The sequence below is a fragment of the Pseudopipra pipra genome, chromosome Z, assembly GCF_036250125.1.
Source record: "Pseudopipra pipra isolate bDixPip1 chromosome Z, bDixPip1.hap1, whole genome shotgun sequence".
Classification (NCBI taxonomy): domain Eukaryota; kingdom Metazoa; phylum Chordata; class Aves; order Passeriformes; family Pipridae; genus Pseudopipra; species Pseudopipra pipra.
The window spans coordinates 20,257,993-20,271,649 of record NC_087581.1 but is presented as its reverse complement, the minus strand read 5'-3'; the positions used below and the strand labels follow the sequence as shown (position 1 = coordinate 20,271,649).

At 44.0% G+C, this 13,657-nt stretch overlaps 1 protein-coding gene across 1 annotated transcript in view; it reads right to left on the bottom strand.

Moving 5' to 3' along the window:
* Nucleotides 1–8,407, bottom strand: part of SERINC5 (serine incorporator 5) — a 43,046-nt gene extending 34,639 nt beyond the window's left edge. Inside the window, exon 1 of the mRNA XM_064640915.1 lies at nucleotides 8,077–8,407. Within this exon, the coding sequence (XP_064496985.1) occupies nucleotides 8,077–8,103 (27 nt within the window). The 5' untranslated portion in view covers nucleotides 8,104–8,407. The remainder of the gene's footprint in view (nucleotides 1–8,076) is intronic.
* Nucleotides 8,408–13,657: the final 5,250 nt, after the last annotated feature.

Here is a 13,657-nt window from a genome sequence, read left to right as displayed (position 1 = left end):
AGAACGATTAGCTTCTGTCTCTGTGCTCAAACATTACTAAGTGGTGACTCAGCTCAGCATTGGAAAATAATGTCACTGCAAAATGTCTACACTCAAGTCTGCCTAACTGCTCTTCTCCTGATAATTTTGGAAAAATCAAGACAATTGTTTGGTCTGACCTGAGCCACACAGAGTATCACATCATCCAGCTCCTTAGTAGTATAGCTATTTTCCATTAGCATAGACCATCTGGATTTGACAGCAGTACGAGGCAGACTGTCTGTCCCTCTGGTTACTCACATCTGCCACTGAAAACAGAAAAAAACCCCCACCTTCTAATTTGTCTGCTACAGTTCTCCAAGCACTGGTTCTTGATGAGGCTTTTTTCATTGGCTTCAATTACCTCGTCTTTTCTCTCTGCTAATCAACACAAAAATCCAAAACATTTACCCTTTCTCTCATTTGAAGGCTTTAGGACTTCTCCCAGCACCTAAGTTGCTGAGGGTTTTCTTTCTGCATCCCTTCAAATTTGCCCAGTCCCTCCTAAAAAATCGTGTCAGCTCGACTGCAAAGTCCAGCAAGCAACCTCACTCCTCCCCCCCAGCATGCAGCTACGCTCCACGCTGTGGGAGCTGCCTGCCCTCCACCCACACCTTGTGCAGACAACCAGCTAGATGGCTGTACTTACAGAGGTACATTTTATTTACACTGGGGTCATGCCGTCTGGGTTACATCACCTTCAACAGCAGCCTCTGCTCCACCAGCCCTTCCATCACGCCTGTGTGCTTTTGGGAGCAATTTTAAATGCACTCTCAGGCCACTGATACAAACAGACCTGAACATGAAGATTCTTTGCATTGATCCCTTGACATTCTTCACTGAGAGCACACTCCACTGAGTGACAGGTTCAGCTGTCCTATCCTATAATTTCATATTTCAGTTTTCTCATCGGCAGGTAGTTTAAACTAATGTTGCAGTCACTTCTCTCACTTTCATGGCAGAGGAGCTACTAACAGAGCAACCGGAACATGAAAGACATAGCAGCAATGGCAAAGTCTGACATTTGGGGCCATCACTTCATACCAAGGGCAGATTTTCTCCAGGTTAGCTCTGACGTTCAAGACCAGGACTCTAGAGGAAGAACAGCACACATAGATACAATGTGGTGCATCACCAGGTACAGAGAACAAAACGCAGGGCAGTAACTGCCTAAGTCCATGTACCACTGCAGTGAAAAAGCAGCTAAACGAAATTTTCATGTGCATTGACTCAAAAGTGTATAGCTGGAACAGCTGCTTCACTTCTGAATGAACAGACAGCTCTGAGCTGTTCCAAAAACATGTTGTGTCTTTAAAAGATGGTTTCAGTGCTGAGTCCAAGAAGACTTTAGGGCAGGGAGTTAAAAAAAAAAGACATTAACACTTCGTAAAAAGTGACAAAAGCCAATACATTGGTACAAAACATTCACTATTTCTCCCTGCATTAAGAACAGTTCCTGTCAAAACTCAGTACCAGAGCTTACATGTCCTTGCATTTTGGATTAGTCCTACTGGACAGAAGGAAGAGCAAAACTCTACATTTTCAGACTGTTAACATTAATATGTTTAAACACTTCAGCACACACCATCTCTAACTGCTGGAAGATTCAATCGCTAAATGATGATGACATTGCTGGTATGTAAGACTCCCTTCAGAACAGGCATAGACCTGCCTTCCCCACAACATGCCATCACAGACACACATTACAGTGTACCCCACAGCTCTGGCTGGCTCAGTCCCTCACTGCCTCATGCTGTAGCACATGCTGATGCTGAAGCCTGTCTCTTGGGTGACCTGAACAAAGCAGCAGGTTAAATTCAGTCAGTAGAATGGTTGATCACTGCCTAAAAATCTAGGCAGCTAAGCATTTAACATTACAAAACATATCAGGGCCTGCACACTTAAGAAAGAAGTGGAAGCACCATTGAGAAAGAAGTGGAAGCACCACTGACTTCAGTCCTTGAGAAGAACACTGGAAGTGACCTAAGGTCCAAGCATATTCACATGGCTAAGCTGAGAACACCATCCAGCATCAGCACATGTTTGGGATCACAGCAGTCACTAACTCCAGATGAGACCTTCAGCTTACACTGTAGTCATAGCTCAGGCTTTCATTCAGTTACTTCCCTGAAATAAGTATGTCTTGCACCCACAACTGTGAGTGCATCCACTGTAATGAAAGTCTCGATTATGGGAAAAACATACCCTGGAATACCTACACTTGCAAAAATTAAAATAAAAGCAGCAGTTGTATTTAGGTCCTTCTGCAGAAAATAAGCTGGAATGAGAAAGACTATCTTCTACCTCTTATACAGTGACAGGGAAAGGTTTCCAACTGTTTTGCCAGTGGACGAATGTCGGCACAAGAAACAGAGACCCAACGTTAAAAAACAAGTGCATAAATTTACTATAGTGGAAAATAGCAAAGAATTACAAAAGGATAAGCTTAGCAATGCACCTAATCATTACTACAAGGAGTGTCTACAGTGATTAAGAAAAATACATCACCAGTTACCCTAATACATCACCATCATCATCCAGACCCGCACATCAGCTGGGAACACCCAATCACAGCGAAGGGCTGGAGAACCACTCCCGGTAACTGGGAAATCATATGTAGTGCGTCCACTCGTAGGTGAGGGCTCCATCTTTGCTGTGAAAGGGTCCCGCTTCTAAATTGTTAAACAAACAAGCTTACATCACTTATTTAGTGAGGTAAATATCTGGCTCTCTTTTCTCCTTCGGTTTCACCTAAAGCCTGGCCAGGGCTCAGAGGAAAATCAAGGGAGTCAATGTGGACCAACTACTGTTGAATGGGGCCAACTGTCTACATCCACAGCCTTGACTAGTTTCTAAATACAGAACGATGGATACATTTATATCTTAAATTTGGACCACCTACTGTCAAACAAAGCCAGCTGTCTACTTCCATGGCCTTGACCAGTCTCTAAATACAGAAAGACAGATACATTCATATCTCATTAATGAACAGATACAAATCTTCACTAATAAGCAGATACCAGTATATCTTACTAACAAGCATACATGTTTACACAGGTGTAGTCTTATCATACTATGTATTTTACTAATGATTATACAGAATTTTGGCTAATAAGCAGATACGTGGCTAAATAATAACATTAGGTTGGAAGGTCTTGCTTTATGGTGAACTTGCCACTGGCTGCTGCAAGAGAGGAGCCCCAAAGAGAAGATACAAGGACTCCCTGAAACAACATCTCAGCCTTGGCCATACTGATCATCATAACTGGTCTACTCTGGTCTCCAATCGAGAGGCCTGGAGACACACCATCTATAACGCTGCTGATGCCTTTGAGAACACACACAGGATCACTCTCGAGGAGAAAAGACAACGCAGAAAGAATCGTGTCCTGCAGAATATACCACCTAAGGAGTCTTTCTGCTGTGCCTTTTGCAACCGGACATGTCTGTCTCGTATTGGCCTTTTTAGCCACCAACGCGCTTGTGACAAACGTGGGTAGAGCCCTTCCCAAATCTTCATTTGTGAAGCCCAGCCATGATGATGATGAGGTTGGAAGGTTCATCTAGAGGTCGACTCTGGCTCAGGGCCTGTTTTCAGGCCTTAGCACTTCACCAACCTAGTGATGCAGTGGCAAATGATACAACAGTTACAGAACCCCACTGTCTTTTGGTCACTTTTCCCTCCCTTTCTGATCACTTTTGAATCCAGCAGCAAATTTTATCCAGCTATGGCAGGCCAATTGGGCCTCAAAGATATGTTCTTATAGTTTCCTTGAAAAGAAGCAAAAGTTTTAGCAGAGAAAAATGATCTCTCAACCCTTAGGAAGAAAAAGGCTTAAACATGAGTTCAGTATTTATCAGAAAGGGAATCAACACGAGGTACCAACCTCAGTGGACAAAGTTGCAGAAAAACAGGTTTTGCTAATTCAGTTATTCAGGAAACCATTCGTTTAAAGCAGAAACTCCATGTTTCTGCGATCAGAGAAAATAGATCTTCCCCAGTCTGCTTTTCCTAAGTGCATTTAAGTGGAGTACACTACAGTATTCTACATCTGACCTCAGACAGCTAGTTTCATCTTCTGTCATGATTAATAATAGCAGTGGCAGGGTGTGGAAATACCCACAGATGAATATTCAGGTTAAACACATTAAACAAACCCCTCTCACCCAGGAAGACCATTTGCAGAAGAGATGTGTTTTGGGGAGCACCATGTGAAGGAAAGCCAGGAACACCACCATCATCATCCCACAGCACTGCAGCACATCACACTACGCATACTCCCCACAATGCTCCAGCAACCTCAGAGGACACACAAACCTGGATGAGGGTGACAGAACCATCCTTTTCACCATATAATAAAAAAAGGAGACCATGGGGACAGTACTGCAAGCTCCCTTCTCAACATTAAGATGCAAACAGGCAGTGCCAGAGAGGCAGGCAGCCCAGAGGGCACAGGGGCCTCCCTCCCTTGTCCCAAAAGCTATGGGCCCCAGAAGTCATGAGGTCAGTCTTATAAATATAGATGTGCCTTTTTTTCCCCTCCCTCTTTAAAAAAAAAAATCATAATTAGAGGTCTGGGTATAAAATTAAAATCTGATACTCTAACTTGTGGCACATCTCACTGTATTTACTACATGATATGATTTCTAAGTGCAGAAGAGTATTAAGGACATCACTCAAGATTTAACAGATCTACAAAAATAGCTTCATGAGCTTTAATAGCTACCAGTTCTAATTGAAAAATCCATCTTCTTGAACAACCCAGCTACAACATACTGTCCCCCCAAAATGAATGTTAACGATCTCAATTACATTTATTTAACTCTGGAAAAAACATATTCATTGTAATAAAGATTTTCTGCAACAGCTGCTTTCTTTAACCATGATCTCAACTTCATTCTCCTGAGAATAACTACTGAAGAAAAGCCAAATGTAAAATCCTGTTTCCTGTCAATTGAAGCAGATGTTTTTATGTAATCAAAAGTATTGTGGAGGCCCAAGCCAAACTGTATTCTCACTGCATTCTCAAAATAGGTCTACCAATGAAACAGTAGCAAAAGAAACATTAAGTAAGCTTATTAGAGCTCAGAAACCTAAAAATCACAACTGTCTTCAAAACAAGATTGTACATTGCCCAATAAAAAACAACTGCAGAAATTAAAGTTTATAAATGGCCAAGTTCCTTCAAAGAAAGTTCCCAGGGTCTATTTGGCAATGATATTTTAAATTTGGCAAGATTATTTTAAATAATTTTTGACTGCAAAATCAGCATAACCAAAGTACACTGAAGTCTGGCAGCTTGCTGCTATATCCTTTAACAACAGGAATCTGGGCTGCAAAACCTGAATGCATTTATTCTGACAGGCACCTTCAACTAGATAGTTACCACAGTTTGACCCAAAACTAAAAGTACTAACCACTCACTGTCTTCTCTTCATCAGGAAAATTTGCTGGTATACGAATGGAGCAAAAACAAATAGCCAAGTCATGTTAACTCACAACAAAACTCTGATATCAGCTACAGACATCCACCTAAGATAACTATACTTAAACAGCTCAGAAAGACAATGCCAAAGTTCTCAGGCAGTTCTAGGAAAGCAGATCCACAGAAAGAGAGAGGCATACACAAGGTGTATAAAGGGCAAAAATACTTCCCACAAAAGATCCTCACACTACAGGATATCAAACCCATTAAACTAGTATATTTTAGAAAAAAAGCAGGGACCCAATATCAGTGTTGTTTTTCAGAACTTGTATAAAGTTCTATCTTTTCTCAAGCAATTCTCCTCTGTTTCTAGAGACAGAGTTAACGTCATCTTTAGGGAAACACTGAGGGAGAGGCCAAATTCCTTCTTGATTTTCCAGCTTCATTAACAGTACCCACAAAACACTTGAGAGAGCTTGGTTGAGACAGAAAGAAGAACTTCTATTCCTTTTGGTTTTCTTGTGTATTAATCATGTTAAACAAACATCCCCTCATCAAGGTTGGAATAAATCAAGTAACAAAAGCAAAGACCATTTTTCATTTTTAAAATGTAATACTGCATGCTATTGAAACATAGTTTATGCCGTTTATCACCTTAGCCTATAAAAAGGTTCTCTACACTATGTTTGCTGGTGAAACTCCAGTAATATGCCATATTTACCATAGGTAAGTCTACATCAATAGTAAGTGCTTATTTTTTTTAGAGTACATCTTCCCAGGGATTTTTGGCACTATGACTGCATCCACTTCAGGGCTTTTGCCTCGTCTGCAACAACATTAAGGAGTTCAGTTTATTTACTGGCTCCAAAGTGACACATCAGTGCCAATAAAACACATTACTACCAGAGATTACTGTGTGGGGTAGGGACAGAGGCTTTAAGAATGTCACAGAGGTCGGGCACAGTAAAGCTATGCCATTCCCCACTGAGCATGACAACAGTTTCATCCTCTTGGTATTAAATTACTTCTCCAGGAGCTACATCAAAAAAAGCAATGAAAACACAACAGCCGTGAACCACGGCAGTAACGTTACCTACTAACAGCACTTCACTGAGCTGCTCCACAACTTGTTTCACATGCTGCCAAAATGGATGTGAAACAGCAGGCAGGGAGGCCCCTGCTTCAAGAGGAATATTAGCAAGTAAAGTTACTACTCTCCCCCACAACCACCCAGTGCTGTTTGGAGAGGCATGGGGCAGGTCCCAGAGAACATGCAATTGAAAACAAGCTAAGTACTCCTACCATCCCGCTGAAGATTGAAAGAACCATAGACAGACGACCAAATCTAGCTTGGGATTTCAATCTTCAGGAAAGATATAAGATTTTTTTTTTCCAGGTGGTTCATACAGAACCAAGAGAATAATCAGATGCTGAGGGTGGGCAGGGTGAGCAAAGCAATAGCAACATGAATAGAATTAGGTGTTTAAATACGTAAAACAACAGGAACAAGTTCACTGGTTAGTCTGTTGCAGACAGGAAAAGTGATAAGGAGTTTCTATTGAAGAAAAGGAAATTTGGGAAAATGAAGCACAAATAAAGTACCTGGAGAAGATGTTTAACATCACACCAGAGAGACACTGTTAGAAACAGGAGTCCTTCCCTTGAGTGCAACCAAGGATGAGATGTGGAAAGGGCCTCACAATCACCCATCTCCTCCAAGCCATGGTCCTTTGTCCATGGAACTAATTTAAGTAGGAAAACAGGTGCACTGTGGTAACATATGGAGCACTGAACCCCCACCCCACGGATGCTGACCAGTGTAGGTCCTGCCCTGCCCTCCATTACCACTTGCTTTCATCTCTCACTTTCTCTGCCAGCACCTGAACATGCCGAATCTTTTCACAAGCCAAATTTAAAGGAGTTTGTGAAAGGGTTTGAGGACTGCCAGGAAGCCTGGGGCTAGGAGAGAAGTTAAGACCATTCCAATCCTTATGTCATGGGGTTTCATCTCCCCACCACGTGGAACCAGTGACAATTACCCAACCGACTCTCGTAGGTCTAAGCGATCTGTCGCCCCTTTAGGAATTCCTCCTTGCCGTGCAGGGCTTTGGGAAGGTCCCTTTCCATGTCGGCGCCTCCACCCGCATGCCGCTGCCCTGGTGCGGACGCCGGCGAGCCCAGTGGCTCCCAGCTGTCCGCCCACACCTCGGGGGGACGTGCTGCGTCCAGCTTCTCTTCCGAAATACGAGGCGAATTCACCCAGGGAAACAGATGAAACGTCACTTGGAGCACTTGGCGAGCCTGGACGGGCACTCGCGCTCGCAGCCAGGGCTGCTGCTCCCCTCCCGCGCCAATGGCCCCCGGCAGCCCTGCTCGCAGGGTGGCTGCGGGGACCGCCGAGAGCCGCGGCCCGGGGGCAGCGCAGGGACGGACCCTCAGCCCTTCCCCGCCCCGACTCTCTGGGTGAGCGGCCAGCCCTCGGGCCCCGCCGGGCGCTGACCCGGGTCCTCGGGCCGCGCCAGGGTCGCGGAACCCGCGGGCGGGCCCGCAGCGCTGTTCGCCGCGGGATGCTGCCCTCGCTGAGCCCCCCGCCCCGCACACCTGCCCGGCTCCCCGCGCCCCCAGCCCCTACCTGGCCGGCGCAGCAGCGGGCGGACATGCTGGCGGTGCGGGGTGACCCAGCTCCCTCGCTGCTCCCGCATGCGGAAGGGGCACGGCTGGGATGTCCTGTCCTGGGCTGGGCAGCCGAGCGCGGGGAGCCGCAGGCGGGGCGGCACCGCCTCTGCCCGGCCCGGCACCGCCTCTGCCCGGCCCGGCTCCGCCGCGCGGCTTCCGCTGTCGTCAGCCCGTGTGTGAGCTCCGCTGCCCCGCTCCCCGGGCCGGCAGGGGTGGTGGCAGCGGCGACATGTGAGGTGGGTACCTGCACGGCCACCCTCGGCAGGCTGGCCGGCTCCCAACGACACTGCCGGGATCACCTGCCTGCTCATATAACACCTGGTTCTGGGTAGCTGGAATTTAATAAATTCAGTGAACGAGGCATTTGAATATGAGGATCTTAAAAGACCAAGCATCAAACTGAAGTTTAACGCCGTGGTGCACTAACCCCGGATTCGAACTGCTGTGCCGCATCCCACTGCCCGCGCCTGCGTGGAAAAGCCATGTTTCCTCAGTGGACAGCTGGAAGGCCGTGCTTTCTAAACAGGAGCCGAGACCTTTCCCAATGCTTCAGAAATACCTTTTCCAGCATCAGTCGCCTCTAACCGTGTGCAGTACTAAGCAGGAGCTTAGGATTTCCCAACGTCCAATGTGACAATAGGAATTTACAAAGCCAAATTCTGATAGGAATTACTATTGCAAAGCCACCAATGAAGCAAGGAAGGTCTCCGTGGAAAGACTCCCTCACCTTGTCCACTTTGTGTCCTCTGTGTGTCTAATGCATTCTAAAAGATAACTATTTTAAACTTTGTTTCTAGTCTTAACTGCCCCTACTTAAGGAATTCAGTGCAAGTAAAAGCTATTAACCTGCATATGAGTACATATATATAGATATTATATATATATATAGATAATTAGCAACACCTACCAAGGAAACGGATGGATTGCAGGATGTAAATCCCCTTCCTCTTTCCTCATGTGTGGAAAGGTGATGCCCTACCAAGTGGATCATAGGATGAGTCAGCATTTCACAATTTGGTATGATACTGGGGACCGAAGAAACCAGTTACCACAGGGGTACAGTTAATAAAAAACAGACAGTGTGCTTTGTTTTTAATGGTGCTCTAACAGCTGCATATACTCCGTTAGAGACAGGGTATTTACCACTCTTATCGGATTAATTCTGTCAACCAGATGGTTACTAAGCTGCAAAGGACACCAGTTTGCAGGTATCCAAGAGGACCCCAGCACAGTTCAAGCACTGATGTGGCTGATGCTCCTGCTTCGTAGGAGTAGCAAAAGCCCCAGCCTCAGGTAAGGACTCCTCAAATCAGGAGTGGGGCTGGACGCTCAGCACACCTTTTCCTTTCCCCAGAGGCAGGACTGCAGAGATAGGCTTAAGAACTGAACAACAGACAGGAAAGTAGTGTGGCCAGCCAAAAGGCAAGGGGAAACCACTCGTGTTTTTAACTGAATCACAGTCAGCTTCCTGAAGCATGTGGTTAAGACGTGGGAACACATGGATCACAGCACAGTGAGAATTCAGCAGAACTGCAATCATCTTGTATTTCTGTTCCAGACTTCTTATACAATTGCAAGAAGCTGACTAATCAGGCTTTGCTTAATTTCCACATCAGCAAAATCAACTCAAAACATGAAGGAGCATCTGAGGTTTAATTTAAAAATGAAACTGTTTTGCAAAGAGAGACTAGTGCAGGTGACATACGGGCATAGTGCAAGAATATGAGTGGCTGTACCGTACGTCAGCATGTCTGTGATAGCAACAAGCACTCACTGGGTGGGGAATGTCATTAATTCACTGCTCTGTGCAGGTCTGTTAATGCCAGCCAGCACTGCTATCACAAATAAATCTAGCTTCTGCACTAAAGAAAACAGCAGAGCTCTGTAATGGACTTTCCAATCAGTGAGAGCACCTCAGAGCCTTGGGATGTGTGCCTTGGCTCTTTGGATGAAAAATTCGTCACCAGAAAGGCTTGAACTTCCCTGCTGTGTTGCTGGCAAACATTACACAGGCTAATAGCAAAGCAATGTGCAGATGTTACTGCATGAAAAGAACTGTCACTCTAAAACTATCCATGCATTTAGAGTAAGGTTTATCCATCAAACACACATTCTGAAATCAGAGAAGGCTAATCTGATTTACTGACCTGAAATCTTCAACCAGTAATTCCTGCCTTCAAGTGTTCTTTTTGGCAGGAGGCCTCTTCAAAGAGATGCTAATTCTGATTTAGTGCTTTCAAGTGACAGGGAATTCACAGCATCGGTAGGAAAAAGCAAGATGATTTGGCCTTGCTTTGCATAAGTTATTTGGCCTTGCTTTGCATAAGTCTAACTCTGTAAGTTAGACTTACAGAGGTTTAATAAGTCAGGTAGAATATGGACATGGAATGTTGCCACAGGAAGTAAAACAGCCAAGGAGCACCCAGGGATGGAGTTCAAACTCTGGTCTCAGTTCAAGTGCCAGGGAGTGAGGAACGAAGGAAAGTGCTCAGTTAGAAGTTGTAACTGTGTGACAGTTCTCCAGAAAACCCCTGGTCAGAAGCTAGTTGTGCCCAGGGAACAAGCCACTTTCCTCACTCGTGTGTGCACAGGCAGGGTAGAGTAGAAAAACTTGAACACCCAGGAGCCTGTCAGTTTGAGCCACTTACCTTCAGGCAGCCTCCAAGACATCCAGCCCATTTTCATAAACACCAGTGACCTTCTGTGGCACATCAGCTTTGCTCAGGTCACCAGGACAGGCATTATTACCCTCAGATCCCACCTGCAGTTTTGCTTGCATATGTTGCACCTTTACTAATCCCCAACTCATTTCTACATGGACTGTTGTTACAGAACCAGAGGTTCTCACAAACTCCTTCTCTGAGAATGCAGTATTACTACCTGAAGTGAGAACTCAAAAGTGGTGATGCAGAAAGCTTTTGGACATAGCACAGAGAAGTCTTAACAGGAATGCTCAAGGACTCTGCTTCCTCAATACTCACACAGCATGAACCAGCTCAGTGTATTTTAGGATAATATTAAGAATTGTGCTGTTTTGTTCACACCTTCTGAAACAAAGCTACAACTCAAAATGATGCTTTCAATATTACATAATTTCAAGATTTTTCAATAATTAAAGGGTTTTGGTTTGTGTCAACTGGCAAAGTGAAGAGCACAAAAAGTCTGCATCCAATGAGAAGGAGAAATGTACCACTTGGCTGTTTTTCAGATGAAATGAAATATGGAAATTTTTTCCAAATGTAAATGCAAGCAGAAAGAAAACAAAACCAGATTGTCACATACTGTGGTGGCCACTTACTTAAAATCAGTTCTTTTTTTATAGTGTAAATTTAGACGTTGTATGCCTGTTAAAATAAAAAAGGCATGAAATTGCTTTTCAAGGAAATGTATATTTTGCTTGAGCCTAGCAATTAGACACAAGGTTATGGGAAGGAGAGGAAATATCTGTGCATGTGCATGCATATGCTCTGGAAACCACCACTCAGATTCCCAACTAGACCTCTTACACAGCTAATTACCTAACTTCTGTGATGTTTGCTGTTGTGTGTGGAAAAGGTATTCCAGTACTGGGAAGCATCATGCAAAGGTGTCATCAGACAGTAAAAATTACTTATTTATCACCTCTAGTTTTACTTGTGTGTAGCTACAAGACCATATTTGTCATGCAGTCTAGGTAGCTGCAGACCATAATAAACTCATGACTTTCTCAATTTTTTCCCAAGTATGCACCAGCACCTAGATTATGTACCACTTCTCCTCACATCCTCCTGCACAGCCAAGGGTTTCCAGAAGCCTTGACTTTTGGGCATCTTCCAAAAGCCAGTGTATCTAGGAATTATGCCACGAGCAGCTGGCACAGCACAGTATATCCCAGCCCTAGACCTGACAAAAAGCAGGGGGGAATACCCGGGTACTTGTTACTGTTGTGAGAGGATGATCACCCTCACCACTATGCAAAGAGGTGTGGGGAGGGAAACAGAGCAACTGTAACAGCAACATGAGCACCAAAGGATCTGCCAGTGCAAGGCATGAACAACCTGCAGCTGTAAATCTCCAAGGCGCAGTGATGACACAGATGACAGACTCACATCTCTGTGGGGCCTGACACACACGTAACTGGCCCTTCCAGAACATCAGATTGACCACAATGCTAAAGGGTGGTATCTTCTACTGTATCTTTATTAGCATTCTGTAATTAATACAAATATTTTCTAGCTGGTAGTAGTTATTAATTTTCAAAAAAATTATCCATCCATTTAAGTATTTAAGTTTGGTTAGATCCTGGTCAAATGAAACTTACTGGACTTTGAAAAAAAGCATTTCATAGCACTTGAAAAGTTTAGTATTAAAAATTCCACAAGGCTGGTATTTCCAGGCAAATTTGTTTAAAAAAAACCTTTTGTTTGAGAACAGAGTTTAATAAACTGCTTGGTAGTTTTTTCACTCCAGTGTTACTTTAGAGTGGATTAAGATCAGCACTGTTTATTAAGGAAATGCGCCAATTAAGCCTTTCTGAGGAGGTTAATTTTTGTGACGAAAGCACAGAAGAGTGGTATTGCACAGCTTTGCACTGAACTCTGTAAGTGCTGCATCTGCACGCTCTTTGTTGACCCTTTTTAGCACAATGTCATGCAGTGCCACTTACGAATGTCGTTTTTTCCTGACCTCCCAGCCACTGGATGCAGTATAGCTTTTCCTGCCTAATCAGGATTTTATTACATGATGTCTCGGGTTTCTCAGTCACAGCTAAAATCTTTACCTTAGAAACAAGTGACATAGACATTTAACTTGGGTGACGCTAAGGAAACATTGTGCTGGGAGAAAAGGAGACAGCAGTACTTCTGAGCATATTTACACATTCCTGACACTCAGGTAACCAGCCAGCAGCAGGGATTCTGGTGATGGCTGGGAAGCACTGAGTTTTACTGGAGTTAATGAGGGACATATGGAAGAAGGGAAGCTTGCATGTCCCTGATTTACCAGATAAAGTCAATATTAAGGATCTTATTAAAGAAGCTCTACAAGAATATTAAGTTAAACAGGCTCAAGCTGAGCAACAACCCAGTTTTCCACTCCTACAAGGAGCTTCAAGCTTGTAGAATGATGATTTTCAGAGAGACAAGCAAGCACTAGGTTAAACATCAGACCATTTTTACCAGATCTGACCATCTGCCTTATTTCTCTGTCACACGCAGCCCCTACCATCAGGGAAAACCCATCTGGTTGTAAATCAGTATTTCAACTCCTACAACTAAATCTATAGATTAAAATTGGTTTCTACCATCATATATAAAGATAAAAAAACATGGTGGCACTGTCCTTCTGCACTGTTGATTTCCTCAGGATGCTTATGTGACATAACTAGAGGAAGCTCCTGAACATACAAGTAAATTTAGAGGAGTAAGAAAAAGACAGTTTTAAATTTGCCAACCCAGTTGTAGACTTCTTCAGAATTGCTAGATTGCAACAACTTTGATAATTATCTGTTAATTTTCTTTGACAAGGCCACACCATGTATAAAAGCACACCAAAAATGC